Genomic DNA, 18,951 nt, shown 5'->3' on the forward strand with positions numbered 1-18,951 from the left:
GAATAATTGGCATTAAAGTCATGAAAACTGAGTTTATGCATCGAATTAACCTTTGCCGAAACGTCAATAAACGCTTCTGTCAATTGATATGAATGTAGAATAACCTTTTTCCTCATTGCCATTAAAATTTAATCAGGGAGTATCGGGGTAGAAATGACCTTTACCTTTTCATTATGGGGAATAGCGCTGTATGACATTTCGAACGGCAGTATAATATGAAAATATTATAAAAGAAAATAGAAAACAGAACAGACAATAAGTATGAAATTTGAAGTATAAGAAATGTTTATATTAATAAACAATCGATAATATACAGGGTGGCGCCTCTTATACGCCGCGGAGGCTCCAAGGAGAACGACAGTTTGTATTGAAATGGAATTTTGTGAGCATATGTAGGTTAATTCAGAACACTTTTTTAAAAATATAGAGAGTTCTACAGGGTGCCCCCAAAAAAAGTTACACATCAAAGTTGTTTTTTTGTAATAGAACACTCTATATATTAATTGATTTTCGGATTCTGGGAGAAAAATAAAGGTGAGTTTTCTAAGAGAAGTATATGACTAAAATGTAATGTTTTTGACATATTTTCTAGAAATAAAAAACAAAATTTTTGGAATTTACCTAAATATAGCCTAATATGTAGTTAAATTAACTATTGTACTTTAAATCAAATTAAAACTTGATCCAAAAAGTTTTACAGGGTGAGACAAAATTAATATTGAATATTGGTCACGTTTAAAAGCATGTTACTCTTTTATTTTAAATGGAACACCCAGTATATTATTCCGATGTTCAATGGAGAATTCATGTCTCTTCAAAATAATATTAAGGTTGCCTACCCCTAAAACAATTTTTTTCTAGATATTTTCATTTACATGATTTGATCTGAGTAGATCTCTATTATTTGATAAAATCTAGGGTAGGCAACGTTAATAATATTTTGAAGATACATAAATTTCCCATTGAACACCGGAAAAATATACTGGGTGTTCCATTTAAAATAAAGGAGTAACTTGCTTTTAAAAGTAACTAATGTTCCATATTAATTTTGTCTCACCCTGTATAACTTTTCGGGTCAAATTTCAATGTGGTTTAACATACAATGGTCACTGTTACATAAAAATGTAAGATCGCAAGAGTCTTGCATGCTGGTCTTCCTTTTTGTGCAAGACGAAGACCTAGACCGCAAGACCAAACCGCCCTCACATACAATCAAATAGTCCGCCGATCGGCTTCATAAAAATGTATTGATTTTACTTTTTCAACTAAATAGTCGGCCGACTGAAATTGCATGTCAGCGCATAGGCTAAGAATAACAACTCAGCGTATACGTGATTAGACTATTCCCTTTTACATCTATGGCACTTTGTTAATTCGATTACAACTCGGAACAATAAAGCAATTCAAAGCTATCTTAAAGAACTTTCTTTTCATGTTCTCTTCCCGTTTTCTAAACGACATTGTAAGGAAAGAACAAAGAAAGGAGTAAGGGACAAGAACGGGATGGAACAAGAAGGAGTACGTTTATTTGTAAGTCCTTAATCTGGAGAAGCGGGAAAGATAGGGACTGCGGGAGCGGCAGCAGCGGTGCTATTAGGGGAATAACAAGCTAATAATCGACGGAAACAGTGGAAAACAAAAGTGTGATTATCCTCTCCGAAACTGCTAACTAAGGTCGAGCGGATCGAACGCAAGATTTATGCGTCGACTAAGATTTTCTCGTGCAGATAATTTCGAATCTCCCCGGTTCCAGAGTTTCTCGTTCGTTTCCATTCCTGTCTCGTTGTCTGTTGTTTTGACTTAATACAATTTAGGAACCCTCGATATATTTTCTACAAAAGATTGTCGCAAAACCAGCATGCTGAAATAAGGAAAACAATAGTTATTTTTTATACAAGAATGGTATTTTATCGTCCACCGAAAAGATTAATTCTCAAACGATGAAATCGCGATTGAATTAATTTCAAAAGACGATAATGCAATTTTATCGTCGTGTATAAAACAATTTCAAGGGAAGATTAAATGATAGATACTTAAACAGCGAGGACACGTTAAAAACTTTATTCTTTCTCGTACGTTTTTTAATTGCTTCCATTTTTGAAAATCTTAGTATTCCTTTTCATAAGTTGTTCGGGATTTAAATGGATGTAATTTGGATATGGCGTTTGTCGCCTCAGCCTGAATATCTGTTGGTAATTTACTTATTGCGTTTTGAGCCATTTCTGCCTCCAATTCAATCAGCAAACGACACGAAAGAGAATTAAAAATATTGACTCAAAACCATAGACAAATAAATAAAAAGAGACTGGCAAATTAAATGACAAAGAGAGGGACAACGTTCCCGTAGCGCAACTCAGAACGCAAAATTTCGTTCTATTTATGTTGATCTGCGCATTGCGTCCATTGGGCCCACTATCTCATTCTAATATAACAAGAGAGAAAGAAGCAGCCATATAAAACGTAATTTCTAAATAGAAATTAGAACAATCGCCTTTCGTTTTCGTTATAGTTTTCGTCAATGACTAAAGAATATAAGGACATGTAACGCCCCTGTACGGGCTGTAGTAGAATTTGTGACGTTAGACGCCATTCGTTTGATGCCAAACAGTGAGTCATCATCCAGTCACCAGCGACAATTTTAGCGATTTTTAATAGTTTGTTGTGTGTAGTGAACTTTGTATAAACTTTGTTACATGTATTGGTGCCCCTTTCTCTGATAGATATGTTAAAGACGCCCGGTAAGATAAAAGTAAGTAGTTATATTTATCATCTTATTAAGAAAAAGTAGAAGTAGTATCAAAAATATTTCGAACCTACAACAAATTAATACAATTATTTTTTTTTTCATTTTGAGGTAGGTAGTTTATAGCTGGTTTATAGTAACCAGAAACTTTATTAATATACCTATTTTACTTTTGTTTTAGGATTAAAACTGAACTTGAAAATGGTTCAAGATCATGATTCTCGTAAAGTCTTCTTTGCTTGGATATTCACTTTGTTATTGCAATTAGGCAGTTTTTTCGAAAATGAGATTTTTAACGCCCTTTAAAAAAAATTAGCCAATCGTTTCCTGCAACAGTCAGTTCTTCTGCATTTAAAATTGGTAGGTGGGTGGAATAAACAGTGTTATTTTTGTTATTATATTAAAAAAATTTATTTATTTTTATGTATAAATAAATATGTTAATAAAACAGTACAATTTTTGCTTTTTTTTAATTTCCCTTATAATAGTAGTATTCTTTCGTTCTGAAAGAAACTGCAAATTTTCACTTACACTGATTTATTCCCTACACCACGTTTCCTTTACGTGGTATAGGTAATAAATCAGTTTAAGTGAAAATTTTCGGTTTCAGAATGAAAGAATACTACTAATAATGGCTTATTTAAATTTTCCGCCATCCAGAATGTGCGATAATGTCTTACGATACGTTTTATACCTATCTCTTTCTTTTTCATATAAAGCATACATAATAAAGAAAGATAGCAATAAAGACGTACGTCCTGCCATGGTCCTGCTAATTGGTTTCAAAATTGTTATTTTGAGTTGCGCTACGGGAACGCGGTCCCGCTCTTTACCATGGGATTTGTCAGTCTCTTTTTATTTGTTTGTCTATGCTCAAAACTGACAACTAAAGAGACAGATTTATTTATTTGTCAAATTACGTAGAAACAAACGCCAACCCAGCACAACATTTTTTCTACTTGTAATAAATTCGTTGAATTAATAATTTCTGAATATTTTTTGAAACGTAACTGGCTATGGAAAAAAATATTGTTTTATACACGACGATAAAATTGCATTATCGTCTCTCGAAATTAATTTTATCGTCTTGTATAAAAAATAACTATTATCTGCTGTATTCCGTTCCTAATCCGACCCATCCACCAAAACAAAGATCGATAAAATGACAAAAAAGTCCATCGTTTCTTGATGATTTGATCGTTACTCAGCGTTCCTCGCAGGACGGCCTTTGGTTCCGAGAATAATCCAATCCACTCTTCGTCGACATTCATCGACTGATTAAAGCGTAAAAATCTCACACTCGCCGACAGGATATCGCAGATCGATTGTTAATCGAAGAATAAGAAGAAGGCCGATACGGTCCACGGTCGATATAAAAACGAGACGAAAATGGGGCCCCCTCGTCATTTTAACGGTGCTCCTCGCGCAAAATGCTGCTAGTGTCACTAGTGTCGTGGTGTGGCTTAGTGTTTTGGGCCTGCGGTGGTGCCGGGGCTAACTCTATAGTGATCAAGTCGGGGGTGCAAAAGGACCAAGGTCAGACGCAGGGTGAGAACCTGGAGGACGTGCAGTTTCACAAAGGAATAGCTAACTACGAGGGAGCTGAGGGATTTAACAATAACGGTGAAGCTAAAGTGGCGGTGGCTAAAGATTCCGGGCGGTAAGTGAATATTAGTGGAGTGCCCAGAGATTTTACCTCGGAATTCAGTTACTGCGAATATATTAACACAGATATTAATGTGAAACCTTTTGTATTATTTTTTATACAGGGTTGTTCCCCACATACGACACGGAGTATTGTAGCTAAACGATGAGATTTTTACAAATTGTAAGTTTTGGGTTCGATGAAGGACTATTAGAGGTACAATTTAAAAATAATTTTACAAGATACAGAGTGTTCCAAATAAGTAAAAAATATCAAAGTTGTATTTTTTTAAATAGAACACCCTGTATATTATTACATTTTTAGTTTCTGCGATTAAAATAAAGGTAAATTTGATTAAGATTTATTATACTTAAACCTTACCGTTTTTGAAATATTTTCAATTTTGTGAAATTGCAGTAAAAATTTTAAGGCTTCATTTCTCCAAAGGTATCAAAGTTTTTAATACTAAATATTTACTGAAGTTTATTTACTGATCAGTTATTGTATTGCAATAATAAAAATAATACTACCTTATACAGAGTGTCTAAAAATTTATTTTAAATAATTATTAGCTTCAAACGGCAATAACTTGTTTAATTTAAATGGAACACCCTGTATATTTTACGAGAATCAGATGCACAATTTAATTGCCTATCAAATTATATTATACCATTTTTTACCTGTCTCTTTAAGTTTCCGTAGAAAATGCATTTTCTTGTAATTTAGAACTTATTTATCAATATACCCAAGGACTATTGACATTTTAGATTATTTTTAAAGATGTACCAAATTTTTAAAGAGTACAGATACTAATATTGTCGATATAATTCGTTTATTTCATTAAAAAATAAAAAACTGTTTAAATATTTGTTAAAGAGGACCAATTAATATGATTCCAGTATTCAAACAACATTAACTGACTGTTTGCTTTGATTAATAATAATTGCTCCAAATACTAAAAAACTGAATTTTGTATGGGCATTAGACAGTGTGATAAAAAGTAACACCTTAAAAATGATATTTCATTTTTTAATAAATGCTTATTTATAACTACAGAGACTTTAATTTGATAACTTATTATTATATTGATTTCTGACTCAAATCCACATTTATTTATAATAATTTAATAACGAACACAATTAAGTATGTAATTAATTAGTATATGGGCGCAAATAATGGTGTTATATTTAATTAATGGTATACTCTTTTATAAAGATTTAAATAGTTTTCTTTTTGCATACAAATGGGCTAGTAATATTATCGTTTTGCTAAAAACGATAATATTACTAGTCTGTACATTTTGTACATTTGTTGCTTTAAAAACAATCTAAAATGTCAATATTCCATTGATATATTGATAAATGAGGTCTAAATTATAAGAAAATGCATTTTATACGAAAACTTGAAGGGATAGGTAAAAAATGGTATAATACAATTTGATAGACAATTTAATTGTGCATCTGATTCTCCTAAAATATACAGGGCATTCCATTTAAATTAAAGAAGTTATTGCCGTTTGAAGCTAATAATTATTTAAAATAAATTTTTAGACACTCTGTATAAGGTAGTATTATTTTTATTGTTGCAACACAATAACTGATCAATAAATAAACTTCATTAAATATTTAGTATTAAAAACATTGATACCCTTGGAGAAATGAAGCTTTAAAATTTTTACTGCAATTTCACAAAATTGAAAATATTTCAAAAACGGTAAGGTTTAAGTATAATAAACCTTAATTAAATTTACCTTTATTTTATTCGTAGAAACTAAAAATGTAATAATATACATTGTGTTCCATTTAAAAAAATACAACTTTGATATTTTTTATTTATCTGGGACACTCTGTATCTTGTAAAAATATTTTTAAATTGTAGCTCTAATAGTCCTTCAACGAACCCCAAACTTACAATTTGTAAAAATCTCATCGTTTAGCTACAATACTCCTTGTCGTATGTGGTGAACAAGCCTGTAGATAAAATACGAAAATGTTTACCCATTTTTTTTCGTTGCTTTTAATTTTTTATTTTAGTAATTTTAGTAAATTCTTAATTATTTCCTTCTTAATTTTTCGATTTTTTTAATTCTTTTTCTAAGTAAATTTATTGAAATAAATTAATCTAATACATAAACTATACTTATTCTGCTATATTCTAATCATTGAAATTTTGATTGAAATCGAATTATACAGGGTGGCGCGTCTTATACGACGCGGTTTTTGCAAGGAGAACAAAAGTTTATATTGAAGTGAAATTTCGTGAGCTTATGTAAATCAATTTAAAGCATTTTCTAAAATTATGTAGAGTTCTACAGGGTGTATCCAAAAAAAGTTACACATCAAAGTTATGTTTTTGTTTAACCTAACCTAACCCTATATATTAATAGATTTTTGGATTCTAGTAAAAAAATAAAGATGTCAAATACTCGCCAGCGAGTAATGGCAGTATGTATTTATTGTTGTATATTGACAATAAATACAGTTAAGGTCGGAACCATTATTGGCCTTAAACAGAAAAATATAACAACACTACTAATTCACTAAAAAATATAAAACACTAATACACTTTATATTCTGGGCGCAACTTCTGATGATGCTTGAACCTGTGTCCATAGTTGAAGGCAAAGTATGTGTTGACATGTTGGGGAGGTATCCTACTAGCCAATACATATTTCAAAATTTTATATTAAACTTATAATTTCCATTATAAGTTTGCGGCCAATATCATACCCAACTATTTTGCAGAGTTCAGAGTCATAATGACACAGGTTGAAAAACATCAGAAAATTACCTAACCAGAACTGATTTTGTTTGAAATATGGTATATCGTTCATATCTCCTACCATAATACTGTTATGGCGATTGTAGACTGTACAATAAAAAATAAAAATGGTGATGTTTCTTTCCAAAATAAATATAATGGACTTCAATTTTTTCAGTTTTATTGTAATTTTTCAAATTCGGATAATTAAATTAGATAATACAGAAGCAGTTTTATAGATAAACTAGCGTGTACCAGCGGCTTCGTCCGCGTCGAATTAATCATTTGTAATGGTGATGATAAATCAAAGCAAGAATTCCCATTAACATACAAACTGGATAAAATTTTCACACATTTATGTCAGCATGAGAAAAAACAATATGGCGATATTATTATATAACTTGGTAATATTTGAGGGGTAGTTTCATCTCGTTGGAATTTGACTTTTGAAAAATCCGTTTGCCAAAAATAAGCTTTTTACGTCAAGCAGTTTAAGCAGAATCGTGGTTAAGAAATTACCCAACTTTTTGGAACACCCTGTATGATTTTTTAAAATATTTCAAAATATGTAAAAAAAACAAATACATTATGCTTATCCAAGCGTTTTAACGAAAGACTAACCGTTTTTTAAATATCAAATATTGTAATATTTGAGGGGCGTTTTCACCCTCTTGGAATTTGAGATTCGAGAAACCCCTCCTTATCGAACCTCTACACCCCACGGTCAATCCGTTTGCAAAAAATCAGCTTTAAACGTCAAGCAGTTTAAGCAGAATCGTGATTACTCAATGGTCATATTTTATGAAACACCCTGTATAAATTTATAAAAAATCTTAAATATGTAAAACAACAAAATAAAATATACGTGTTTAAGAGTGTTTCCAAAAAACTCACCGGTCACTTGCGAAACCCTCCTTAGAATTCGAGTTTCGCAAAATCCCTTCTCATCGAACCTCTACGCCCTAAAGTCAATCCGTATTCCAAAAATCAGCTTTTTAGGTCAAGCGCTTTTAGCAGGATCGTGATTAATCAATGACCAGATTTTACGAAACACCCTGTATACATTTTTAAAAAATCTTAAAATATGTAAAGAAACAAAATAAAATATACGTGTTTAAGCGTTTTTTCGGAAACTTGACCGTTTTTTAAATAAAAAATATTATAATATTTGAGGGGTGGTTTCACCCTCTTGGAACTGGAATTTCGAAAAATCCCTTCTTATCGAACCTCTACACCCTAGAATCAAGCTGTATGCCAAAATTGAGCTTCTTACGTTGAGTGGTTTGAGCAGGATCGTGATTAATCAGTATGTCAGAAAGGCGGGTTCTCACTTGTCAGTTTCGCTGACGCAGTCTGACTGATTCATTATCAATGAAAAATAAAAATCAACGAATGTATTCACACGTTTCATGTTTTGCTACATTCAGTATTCAGTTGGTCCAAACATTTTGGTGGTGATTTCGCAGACATGAAAATGGTTAAAACAAAATTGAAACCAGGTGTTCGCGAAGTTTTTAATTCGCGAAGTTTACAATTAGCAAATGAATTACAGAATATTCTGGTGAATCAGAAAAGAAGAAAACGTTTTTTTAAAGCAGATACGTCTACAAGAAACCGTTGACGTTCTATTTTAACAGAACGTCAACGGTTTCTTGTAGACGTATCTGCTTTAAAAAAGCGTGTTCTCATAATAGTTTGAATTTAAATATTTTAAATAGTTTGTTTTTCTTTATTCTTTGAATTTTTTTTGCTTCCGACGATAGACTTTCCGAAACATTAAGCATTTTTTTCTTTGTTAAGCCAATTTGTATAACTGTAAACATCTTCTGATAAGCAGTGTCCGTTTAGGTTTAACGCAGAAGTATTTACAAAAAATAACTATTTTATTTTGTAGATTTTCTTGCAGTGCAGTGGCGAAATACCCATAAAGGATTTTTTTTGGAGATATACATTAAAATAATTAATTAACTTTAACTTGTAAACTGAACAAATCACGAAAATGTAGTTCTCACGCTTCAGTTTCTAGTCATTATTCGATAATGATCAGTCAAAAATGAAAAAAGTAGAACTGGTTTTCACTTTAACTGAAAGTACGAATTTACTGATCATTTAACATGAAAATGTGTTCTGACGTTCATTGTTTGTTCAGTATCACTGAATCAGTCAGACTGCGTCAGCGAAACTGACAAGTGAGAACCCGCCTAGGATTTTATATATTAGTATAGATAAAGTAGAATATCATTTCCTTTCATTGTGTTGTAGATTGGGACATGTTTTAACAATTTCGTTATTACATAAACAATTTTTACAGAAGGAAGCCTTCTGTATTAATGTTTCTCTTTGATATTCTGTTATCATGAGGTAATTTTAATAAATAACTTTTTGACAAAATCGATTTGAATTATAAAAGATTAGTTATTTTTTTCTTAATGTGGTAGATATGGTGAACATTCAGCTGACAAGAATACTCATTTAGACGCCAACAATTACAACAACCAAAACTTCCATCAAAACGGCGGTGAACATTTGGGTAACGTGGACTCGAAGGTAGCCCATAAAAAAGGCCATCACAAGGCAGGATTTCACAATTCGTATCACAAAGACGAAACCGGCAGCAACTCCAGTTATTTTGATGATGGAAGCGACGAGGGTGATGAACTAGTCCACAAAAGATACAAAGGTAAGTGTCCTAGAAAATTAGCGGCATATGGATAGAACTTCAGACAAATGAGTAGACATACAGGGTGTCCCAGGCTGTGCGTGCATTAGAACTTTCTAGAGAACTACAACATCTAGCTCGAAGATTTTTTGCACGTCATAGTTTCACAACGAGATATATCGATTAAAAATATATTCAATATGGCGGCACTTCTGGAAATACCTTGCGATAAAACGCAAGGTTTTCGAGTTATTTATAAAAAATTGCACAAAAATATGCAGTTTTTAGTTGAAAAATCAACATTTTCAATCATAAATAACACGGAAAATATTAATTTTCTGAAAAAATGTTATAGAACATTTTTTGCTTAGAATTCGTCTCTTTATTGGTTTTTGCAATTAAAATGGGATTTATTTTTCACCCCCGAGAAGGGGTGGCAGTCACCCCCCAAGGTGAAAGCACACATCTCTACTATGTAACTTTTGTTTCTTACATATATCTCTATCCACTGTTAAAATTTCACCTCAATCGGTGCGGGTGTCAAGAATTCGGAGGTAATACCCTATTTTTATTCTCGCTTACTGGCCTATACAGGGTGTCCCACTTAAGATGGATACAAGCCAATATCTTGATTGTTTGTTAAGCGATCTTTTTCATTTTTAGCAGGAGGCTGTATGGCTATAAGACGTACATTTTACCCAAGATAAGAAATGCGATACCTCATAGACGTACGTTTTAATGGGGTTTGATATTTTTCGAGTCAAGAAAAACTACCCTTAGGACAGTATTTATTTCAAATCTGATAAATTATATTGAATCCTCCTTACCTAAGATAGTTAAGTTCTAATTTTTATAAATATTGATACAGGGTGTGTCATGAAAATAAGACATTTTTATTTTTATTATTATTTTTTAAGTACTTCCAACGCCACTGGATAAACAACTGGTTTATTATCAATGACCAATTATATCCAATTATTAATTAATAATCGATTTAAGTTTGGTCGAAGATGGTCGAAGATGTTGACTTTTAGTTCGTTATAGGTTTATAAATCTTTGTTTAGAGCATATTTTTCAAAGTTAATAGTGATTGTTTTAAATAACTATTTGGATTTTTTAAAATATTCCTCAATAAAACGAATAAAAATCATATTTCAGATTCCATTGAAAACTCATTTTATTCATTTGTAGTAAACTTAAAAAAAACAATTTTTTAAAGTAAACAAAATAAATAGAAAATATTTAGTTTTTTTGTATCGTATCTTAATTATTATGGAAGCTATCTGAAAACTTAAATCGATTATTAATTGATAATTGGTTATAATTGGTTATTGATAATAAACCAGTTGTTTATCCAGTGGCGTCGTAAGTACTTAAAAAATAATACCTAATAAAAATAAAAATGTCTTATTTTAATAACACACCCTGTGTCAATATTTATCAAAATTAGAAAGCTTAAGCATCTTGGGTAAGGAGGATTCAATATAATTTATCAGATTTGAAATAAATACTGTGCTATAGATAGTTTACTCTTGACTCGAAAAATATCAAAGCCCATTAAAACGTACGTCTATGAGGTATCACATTTCTTACCCTGGGCAAAATGTAGGTCTTATAGCCATACAGCCTCCTGCCAAAAATGAAAAAGATCGCTCAACAAACATCCAAGATATTGGCTTGTATCCATCTTAAGTGGGACACACTGTATGTAAATATTCTCTTCATAAAATAATTTGAGAAATCGTCTTCTGATTTTTTGCCTTATTTAGGACGCATTTTATTATTTTTCTTAATTATTTAATTTTCTTTCTAAAAAAGTACCTATATATCTTGGTATTTCTAGGTGCTTATGGAGACGCTGGCCAAAACCAACACAACGGTGGCAAGTACGATAGCAGGGAATTTGCGAAAGATCAAGGAAGGCAAGGGTACTACGATAACGAAGGAAAGTACTTGAAAGACCACGGAAACAGGGAAGGATACAACAGAAACAATTACTACAACAACAAAGAAGACTATGGGAGAAGAAACAGTGGAAATAACTACCAAGGAGGTGGCAGATATGCAGAAGAAAAATATATTGAAAGGTAAAATTTCAGAGAAATATGTGAACCTACAGAGGACAAGTCTTCTCTTTTCTCTCGCTCATTGAAAAAGTCCTTTTTTACACACTACATCACTTTTTACACACTTACATCAACAAAAACGCGTTTACCGCATCTCCAGTAAGCATGATTTCAGAGCTTTGCGAAATGCGGGAAATATTAAATACTCGACTTTTGACCAGTGTGTGAGATGATCAATGTTTTAAAATTCAAAATTGTTCATGATTAAACATCAACAAAAAAGTCGTTTACCGCATATAGGGCTCTCTCCAGTAAGCATGATTTCAGAGCTTTGCGAAATGCGGGAAATATTAAATACTCGACTTTTGACCAGTGTGTGAGATGATCAATGTTTTAAAATTCAAAATTGTTCATGATTAAACATCAACAAAAAAGTCGTTTACCGCATATAGGGCTCTCTCCAGTAAGCATGATTTCAGAGCTTTGCGAAATGCGGGAAATATTAAATACTCGACTTTTGACCAGTGTGTGAGATGATCAATGTTTTAAAATTCAAAATTGTTCATGATTAAACATCAACAAAAAAGTCGTTTACCGCATATAGGGCTCTCTCCAGTAAGCATGATTTCAGAGCTTTGCGAAATGCGGGAAATATTAAATACTCGACTTTTGACCAGTGTGTGAGATGATCAATGTTTTAAAATTCAAAATTGTTCATGATTAAACATCAACAAAAAAGTCGTTTACCGCATATAGGGCTCTCTCCAGTAAGCATGATTTCAGAGCTTTGCGAAATGCGGGAAATATTAAATACTCGACTTTTGACCAGTGTGTGAGATGATCAATGTTTTAAATTCAAAATTGTTCATGATTCAACATCAACAAAAAAGTCGTTTACCGCATATAGGGCTCTCTCCAGTAAGCATGATTTCAGAGCTTTGCAGAAATGTGGAAATATTAAATACTCGACTTTTGACCAGTGTGTGAGATGATCAATGTTTTAAAATTCAAAATTGTTCATGATTAAACATCAACAAAAAGTCGTTTACCGCATATAGGGCTCTCTCCAGTAAGCATGATTTCAGAGCTTTGCGAAATGCGGGAAATATTAAATACTCGACTTTTGACCAGTGTGTGAGATGATCAATGTTTTAAAATTCAAAATTGTTCATGATTCAACATCAACAAAAAAAGTCGTTTACCGCATATAGGGCTCTCTCTCCAGTAAGCATGATTTCAGAGCTTTGCGAAATGCGGGAAATATTAAATACTCGACTTTTGACCAGTGTGTGAGATGATCAATGTTTTAAAATTCAAAATTGTTCATGATTAAACATCAACAAAAAAGTCGTTTACCGCATATAGGGCTCTCTCCAGTAAGCATGATTTCAGAGCTTTGCGAAATGCGGGAAATATTAAATACTCGACTTTTGACCAGTGTGTGAGATGATCAATGTTTTAAAATTCAAAATTGTTCATGATTCAACATCAACAAAAAAGTCGTTTACCGCATATAGGGCTCTCTCCAGTAAGCATGATTTCAGAGCTTTGCGAAATGCGGGAAATATTAAATACTCGACTTTTGACCAGTGTGTGAGATGATCAATGTTTTAAAATTCAAAATTGTTCATGATTAAACATCAACAAAAAGTCGTTTACCGCATATAGGGCTCTCCAGTAAGCATGATTTCAGAGCTTTGCGAAATGCGGGAAATATTAAATACTCGACTTTTGACCAGTGTGTGAGATGATCAATGTTTTAAAATTCAAAATTGTTCATGATTCAACATCAACAAAAAAGTCGTTTACCGCATATAGGGCTCTCTCCAGTAAGCATGATTTCAGAGCTTTGCGAAATGCGGGAAATATTAAATACTCGACTTTTTGACCAGTGTGTGAGATGATCAATGTTTTAAAATTCAAAATTGTTCATGATTAAACATCAACAAAAAAGTCGTTTACCGCATATAGGGCTCTCTCCAGTAAGCATGATTTCAGAGCTTTGGTGAAAAATGTGGAAATATTAAATACTCGACTTTTTGACCAGTGTGTGAGATGATCAATGTTTTAAAATTCAAAATTGTTCATGATTCAACATCAACAAAAAGTCGTTTACCGCATATAGGGCTCTCTCCAGTAAGCATGATTTCAGAGCTTTGCGAAATGCGGAAATATTAAATACTCGACTTTTGACCAGTGTGTGAGATGATCAATGTTTTAAAATTCAAAATTGTTCATGATTAAACATCAACAAAAAGTCGTTTACCGCATATAGGGCTCTCTCCAGTAAGCATGATTTCAGAGCTTTGCGAAATGCGGGAAATATTAAATACTCGACTTTGACCAGTGTGTGAGATGATCAATGTTTTAAAAATTCAAAATTGTTCATGATTCAACATCAACAAAAAAGTCGTTTACCGCATATAGGGCTCTCTCCAGTAAGCATGATTTCAGAGCTTTGCGAAATGCGGGAAATATTAAATACTCGACTTTTGACCAGTGTGTGAGATGATCAATGTTTTAAAATTCAAAATTGTTCATGATTAAACATCAACAAAAAGTCGTTTACCGCATATAGGGCTCTCTCCAGTAAGCATGATTTCAGAGCTTTGCGAAATGCGGGAAATATTAAATACTCGACTTTTGACCAGTGTGTGAGATGATCAATGTTTTAAAATTCAAAATTGTTCATGATTCAACATCAACAAAAAAGTCGTTTACCGCATATAGGGCTCTCTCCAGTAAGCATGATTTCAGAGCTTTGCGAAATGCGGGAAATATTAAATACTCGACTTTTGACCAGTGTGTGAGATGATCAATGTTTTAAAATTCAAAATTGTTCATGATTAAACATCAACAAAAAAGTCGTTTACCGCATATAGGGCTCTCTCCAGTAAGCATGATTTCAGAGCTTTGCGAAATGCGGGAAATATTAAATACTCGACTTTTGACCAGTGTGTGAGATGATCAATATTTTAAAATTCAAAATTGTTCATGATTAAACATCAACAGAAAAGTCGTTTACTGCATATAGGGCTCTCTCCAGTAAGCATGATTTCAGAGCTTTGCGAAATGCGGGAAAGAATGAAAGCGACTTGATATTCAAAGGCAGATTATTGTACATTTTTTTGGCATTGTACCGGGTGTCACACTAAGAATAGCTCTAGGGGGCGCAACTGCTATGAAAAATAAGAAAATTGAATTTTTACAGAATTTTGCCCAGATAATGGGTACTATAAATAATAGCTTCATAATCTTCAGTAAATGTTGGATTTTTTTTTGTTAGAACCATTTTCCCCTATCTGCTAAAATAAAGTGGTGGGGGAAGGTTAGATCTATCTTTATTTAAATGTTAATAACTCCGGACTGGATGATCAGAATCCAATAAACAAAGGTTCGTTTAAAAGGGCATTTCTTACTCTATATTATACCATAAAAATCATAATAATAAGGTTTTGAACGTAGACGCTAGGGGGCGCTTTCTTACAATTTAACAAACATAACGCGTTTTTTTCAAAAAAGTTAAGTACGATAGTATATGTAATTTTAGCTGATAGTAAAGAGTAGTAAAAGCTTAAAAAGTCAGCGAAAACCGCATCTTGATATCTTCTTTCAAACCGAAGATATTAGCAAAATTATAATAAATACCAAAAAATATGCCCTTAATTACCTTATTTTTCCAACACAGTATCAGTAGCCCTCTTGATTATGCCCATTCTAACAAAAAAATAAGATAGAAACAGTTAGTTCATTTTAAAATCGACGAAATACCAGAATACCATAATATACCAGATGTATTAATATATAATAATTAAGATATTAATAACAGTGAAAAAGAAACGATGATTCAGTGAAGTCATGGTGGGCTTTGGAAAAAATTTGCTTTTGACGTAATAGTATAAACGTCAAATTGTTATTAGATCAACATTTTGATAGTCTTAGCAGCGTTTTTTTATATTTTAATTGCTTTTTCAAAATGCCTTTACATTTGAGGGTTGGAACCTTTGGTGTTACACAGCAAAATAAAAACACTAAATCACCACAATACACCAAAACACTTTTACTTTTACACTGGACGCGCGTTTCGCTAACCATGTTAGCATCATCAGCAGATGATTATAAACTAAAGTACAATCTACAAGGTGAGCGTTTATATACTCGCTCAGTGGGCCCCGAGTGGGCGTGGCAAAATCTAGCCAACCGAGTAAGAGCTAACTGAGCGTAACAGTTAGATTTCCGCCACTAGAGTAGCAGGAACAAAGAACTTGAAGGAATTGGACCGTTGACTCTGTTCATACTATCTTTACATTTATTAATTCTGATGCTTTCATATGCATCTAATTGCCTGTTAGTAATTAATGAATTAATGGCTTTATTTATTATTTTAAGTACCCAATTTACATTTGTGCACTAGAGTATATCTAATGTTACCTAACTGAGCTAACTAACACAGCAGTCTTTGTTAGTTAACAAAAATTTTGTTTTTATCCATTACAGACAGTATTTTTTTGTGTTGCATTATTTTTTTTTATATATTAATTATTATTAGCTTATTGTTAAAACTAAAATATGTAGTATAATTTTTATGTTAAATGTTAAAAAGCAAAATAAAACACTAAATCACCACAATACACCAAAAGCCTTTTACTTTTACACTGGACGCGCGTTTCGCTAACCATGTTAGCATCATCAGCAGATGATTATAAACTAAAGTACAATCTACAAGTTGAGCGTTTATATACTCGCCCAGTGGGCACCGAGTGGGCGTGGCAAAATATAGCCAACCGAGTCAGAACCCACTGAGCAAAACAGTTAGATTTCCGCCACTAGAGTAGTAGGAACAAAGAACTTGAAGGAATTGGACCGTTGTCTCTGTTCATACTATCTTTACATTTATTAATTCTGATGCTTTCATATGCATCTAATTGCCTGTAATTTGAGAGTTGTTTAATTAATTTTAAATTATTAAGACCTATACAATGTTCTTTATCAACAATATGTTCGACAACGGAAGATTTATCCGGTCTACCATATCTTATCTGAGCTAAATGTTCTTTAAATCTAGTTAATATTGATCTTCTAGTTTCCTCAACATATTTCTGATTACAATCTTTACAAGAAATTTCATAAATACCCGACCTTTCCAGTGGAGGTGTTTTATTCTTTGGATTACCTAATAATTGTTGTAATTTATTATTAGCACTATACACAAGTTTATAATTGACATTCTTAAAAATTCCTTTTAGACCACGGGATAACTCTCTATCAAACGGTATCGAAAAATATTCAGACGTATCTTTCTCCACTTGAAAAGTCGAATTTTCAGAAATCATTAACCTATACCTACGTTTTCTAATTAATTGATCAACTCGTGAAGGAGAATATCCATTATACTCAGCTACATTCCTAATGTAATCTCTTTCTATTTCATATCTTTCGTTGGAAAGTGGGAAACTAAATAATCTATGAACTAAGAAATTTAAACTAGCCATTTTATGTTCAACACTATGATGTGATTCATTAGGAATATATCTGCGTGTGGTCGTATTTTTCCTATAGATATCAAATTCAGGCAATTATTAGTATTTCTAATAACTAATATATCTAGAAATGGTAATCTGTCGTTGTTCTCAATTTCATGCGTAAATTTAATGGAAGGAAAACGATTATTTAACTTAGAAATAAAATTATCTATGGTGTCTGAATGTGTATCAAAAACAGCAAAAATATCATCCACATACCTAAACCATACTCTTGGAAAATACTCAAACTGATTCTTAGCCTTAATATATAATAAATTACAACAATTATTAGGTAATCCAAAAGATAAAACACCTCCACTGGAAAGGTCGGGTTTTTATGAAATTTCTTGTAAATATTGTAATCAGAAATATGTTGGGCAAACTAGAAGATCAATATTAACTAGATTTAAAGAACATTTAGCTCAGATAAGATATGGTAGACCGGATAAATCTTGCGTTGCCGAACATATTGTTGATAAAGAACATTGTATAGATCTTAATAATTTAAAATTAATTAAACAAGTCTCAAATTACAGGCAATTAGATGCATATGAAAGCATCAGAATTAATAAATGTAAAGATAGTATGAACAGGTCAACGGTCCAATTCCTTCAAGTTCTTTGTTCCTACTACTCTAGTGGCGGAAATCTAACTGTTACGCTCAGTTGGCTCTTACTCGGTTGGCTAGATTTTGCCACGCCCACTCGGGGCCCACTGAGCGAGTATATAAACGCTCACCTTGTAGATTGTACTTTAGTTTATAATCATCTGCTGATGATGCTAACATGGTTAGCGAAATGCACGTCCAGTGTAAAAGTAAAAGTGTTTTGGTGTATTGTGGTGATTTAGTGTTTTTATTTTGCTTTAAAATGCCTTTATTATTTGAAGTAGTTGAAGTTTTTGTAACATATATATTAGGTATACTATTATTATAGGTATACTATATATTTCTATTTTAGACCTCATTATCATCACCATCCACAACCATTACCCTATTACCGTGAAGAACCCTACAGGGTACCCATACATTTGCCTCAGAAACCACACATAACCATCTACGAAGACCCTCGATACGTCCGCTCAGACCCGAGATACCGAAGATCAGACGACTACTCAGACGACTACATAGACATAGAATATAGAAGTCCTTTGTTGGATCGCGAACAGTTTGTAACGAGTAGGGGTAGAATTCCAGACTATTATTACTAATTAATACGAAATCATAAAGGAATTGTGAAAATTTGTGATAAGAAATGGTTAGATAAAAACAGAAAATTAAATAAGAATTCATTGCAATTTGGAAAATGTAAAATATTATCAAGTTTGGTCAGCACTGAAACAATCAAGTAGGTACCTAATAATAATGTTAAATATCACTAATTATGATGAACCTTTGTAGCGGGTTCCTTTCTTGAAAAAAATCCAAAATATTTCGCCACTGAATAAGAAACCTTAAAAATAAAAAGTATTTTTTTTTTGTAAAATACAACAAATAATAGTTAACTTTAAAATTTACATAGTTTTTTACTAATAAAAAGCCACTGACAAGCTGGTTT

The 18,951-nt window shown here is 32.2% G+C and overlaps 1 protein-coding gene across 1 annotated transcript; it reads left to right on the top strand.

Moving 5' to 3' along the window:
- The first annotated feature begins 4,064 nt into the window (after nt 1-4,064).
- LOC115876405 (GATA zinc finger domain-containing protein 14-like) lies at nt 4,065-18,835 on the top strand. The gene is made up of 4 exons (XM_030892179.1): nt 4,065-4,403; nt 9,587-9,828; nt 11,651-11,894; nt 18,355-18,835. The coding sequence occupies exons 1-4, from the start codon at nt 4,174-4,176 to the stop codon at nt 18,602-18,604; spliced, it is 966 nt and encodes a 321-aa protein (XP_030748039.1). The 5' UTR covers nt 4,065-4,173; the 3' UTR covers nt 18,605-18,835.
- Nucleotides 18,836-18,951: the final 116 nt, after the last annotated feature.

This window comes from Sitophilus oryzae, unplaced genomic scaffold, assembly GCF_002938485.1.
Source record: "Sitophilus oryzae breed Bouriz unplaced genomic scaffold, Soryzae_2.0 scaffold_1436_pilon_pilon, whole genome shotgun sequence".
In the NCBI taxonomy this organism is placed as follows: domain Eukaryota; kingdom Metazoa; phylum Arthropoda; class Insecta; order Coleoptera; family Curculionidae; genus Sitophilus; species Sitophilus oryzae.

Bases quoted from the DNA above. Each gene is read 5' to 3' on its own strand.
- LOC115876405 (XM_030892179.1), top strand. From the start codon at position 4,174: ATGCTGCTAGTGTCACTAGTGTCGTGGTGTGGCTTAGTGTTTTGGGCC. The intron at 4,404-9,586 runs GTAAGTGAATAT...TTAATGTGGTAG, and splicing joins GTGGCTAAAGATTCCGGGCG to ATATGGTGAACATTCAGCTG. The intron at 9,829-11,650 runs GTAAGTGTCCTA...TGGTATTTCTAG, and splicing joins AGTCCACAAAAGATACAAAG to GTGCTTATGGAGACGCTGGC.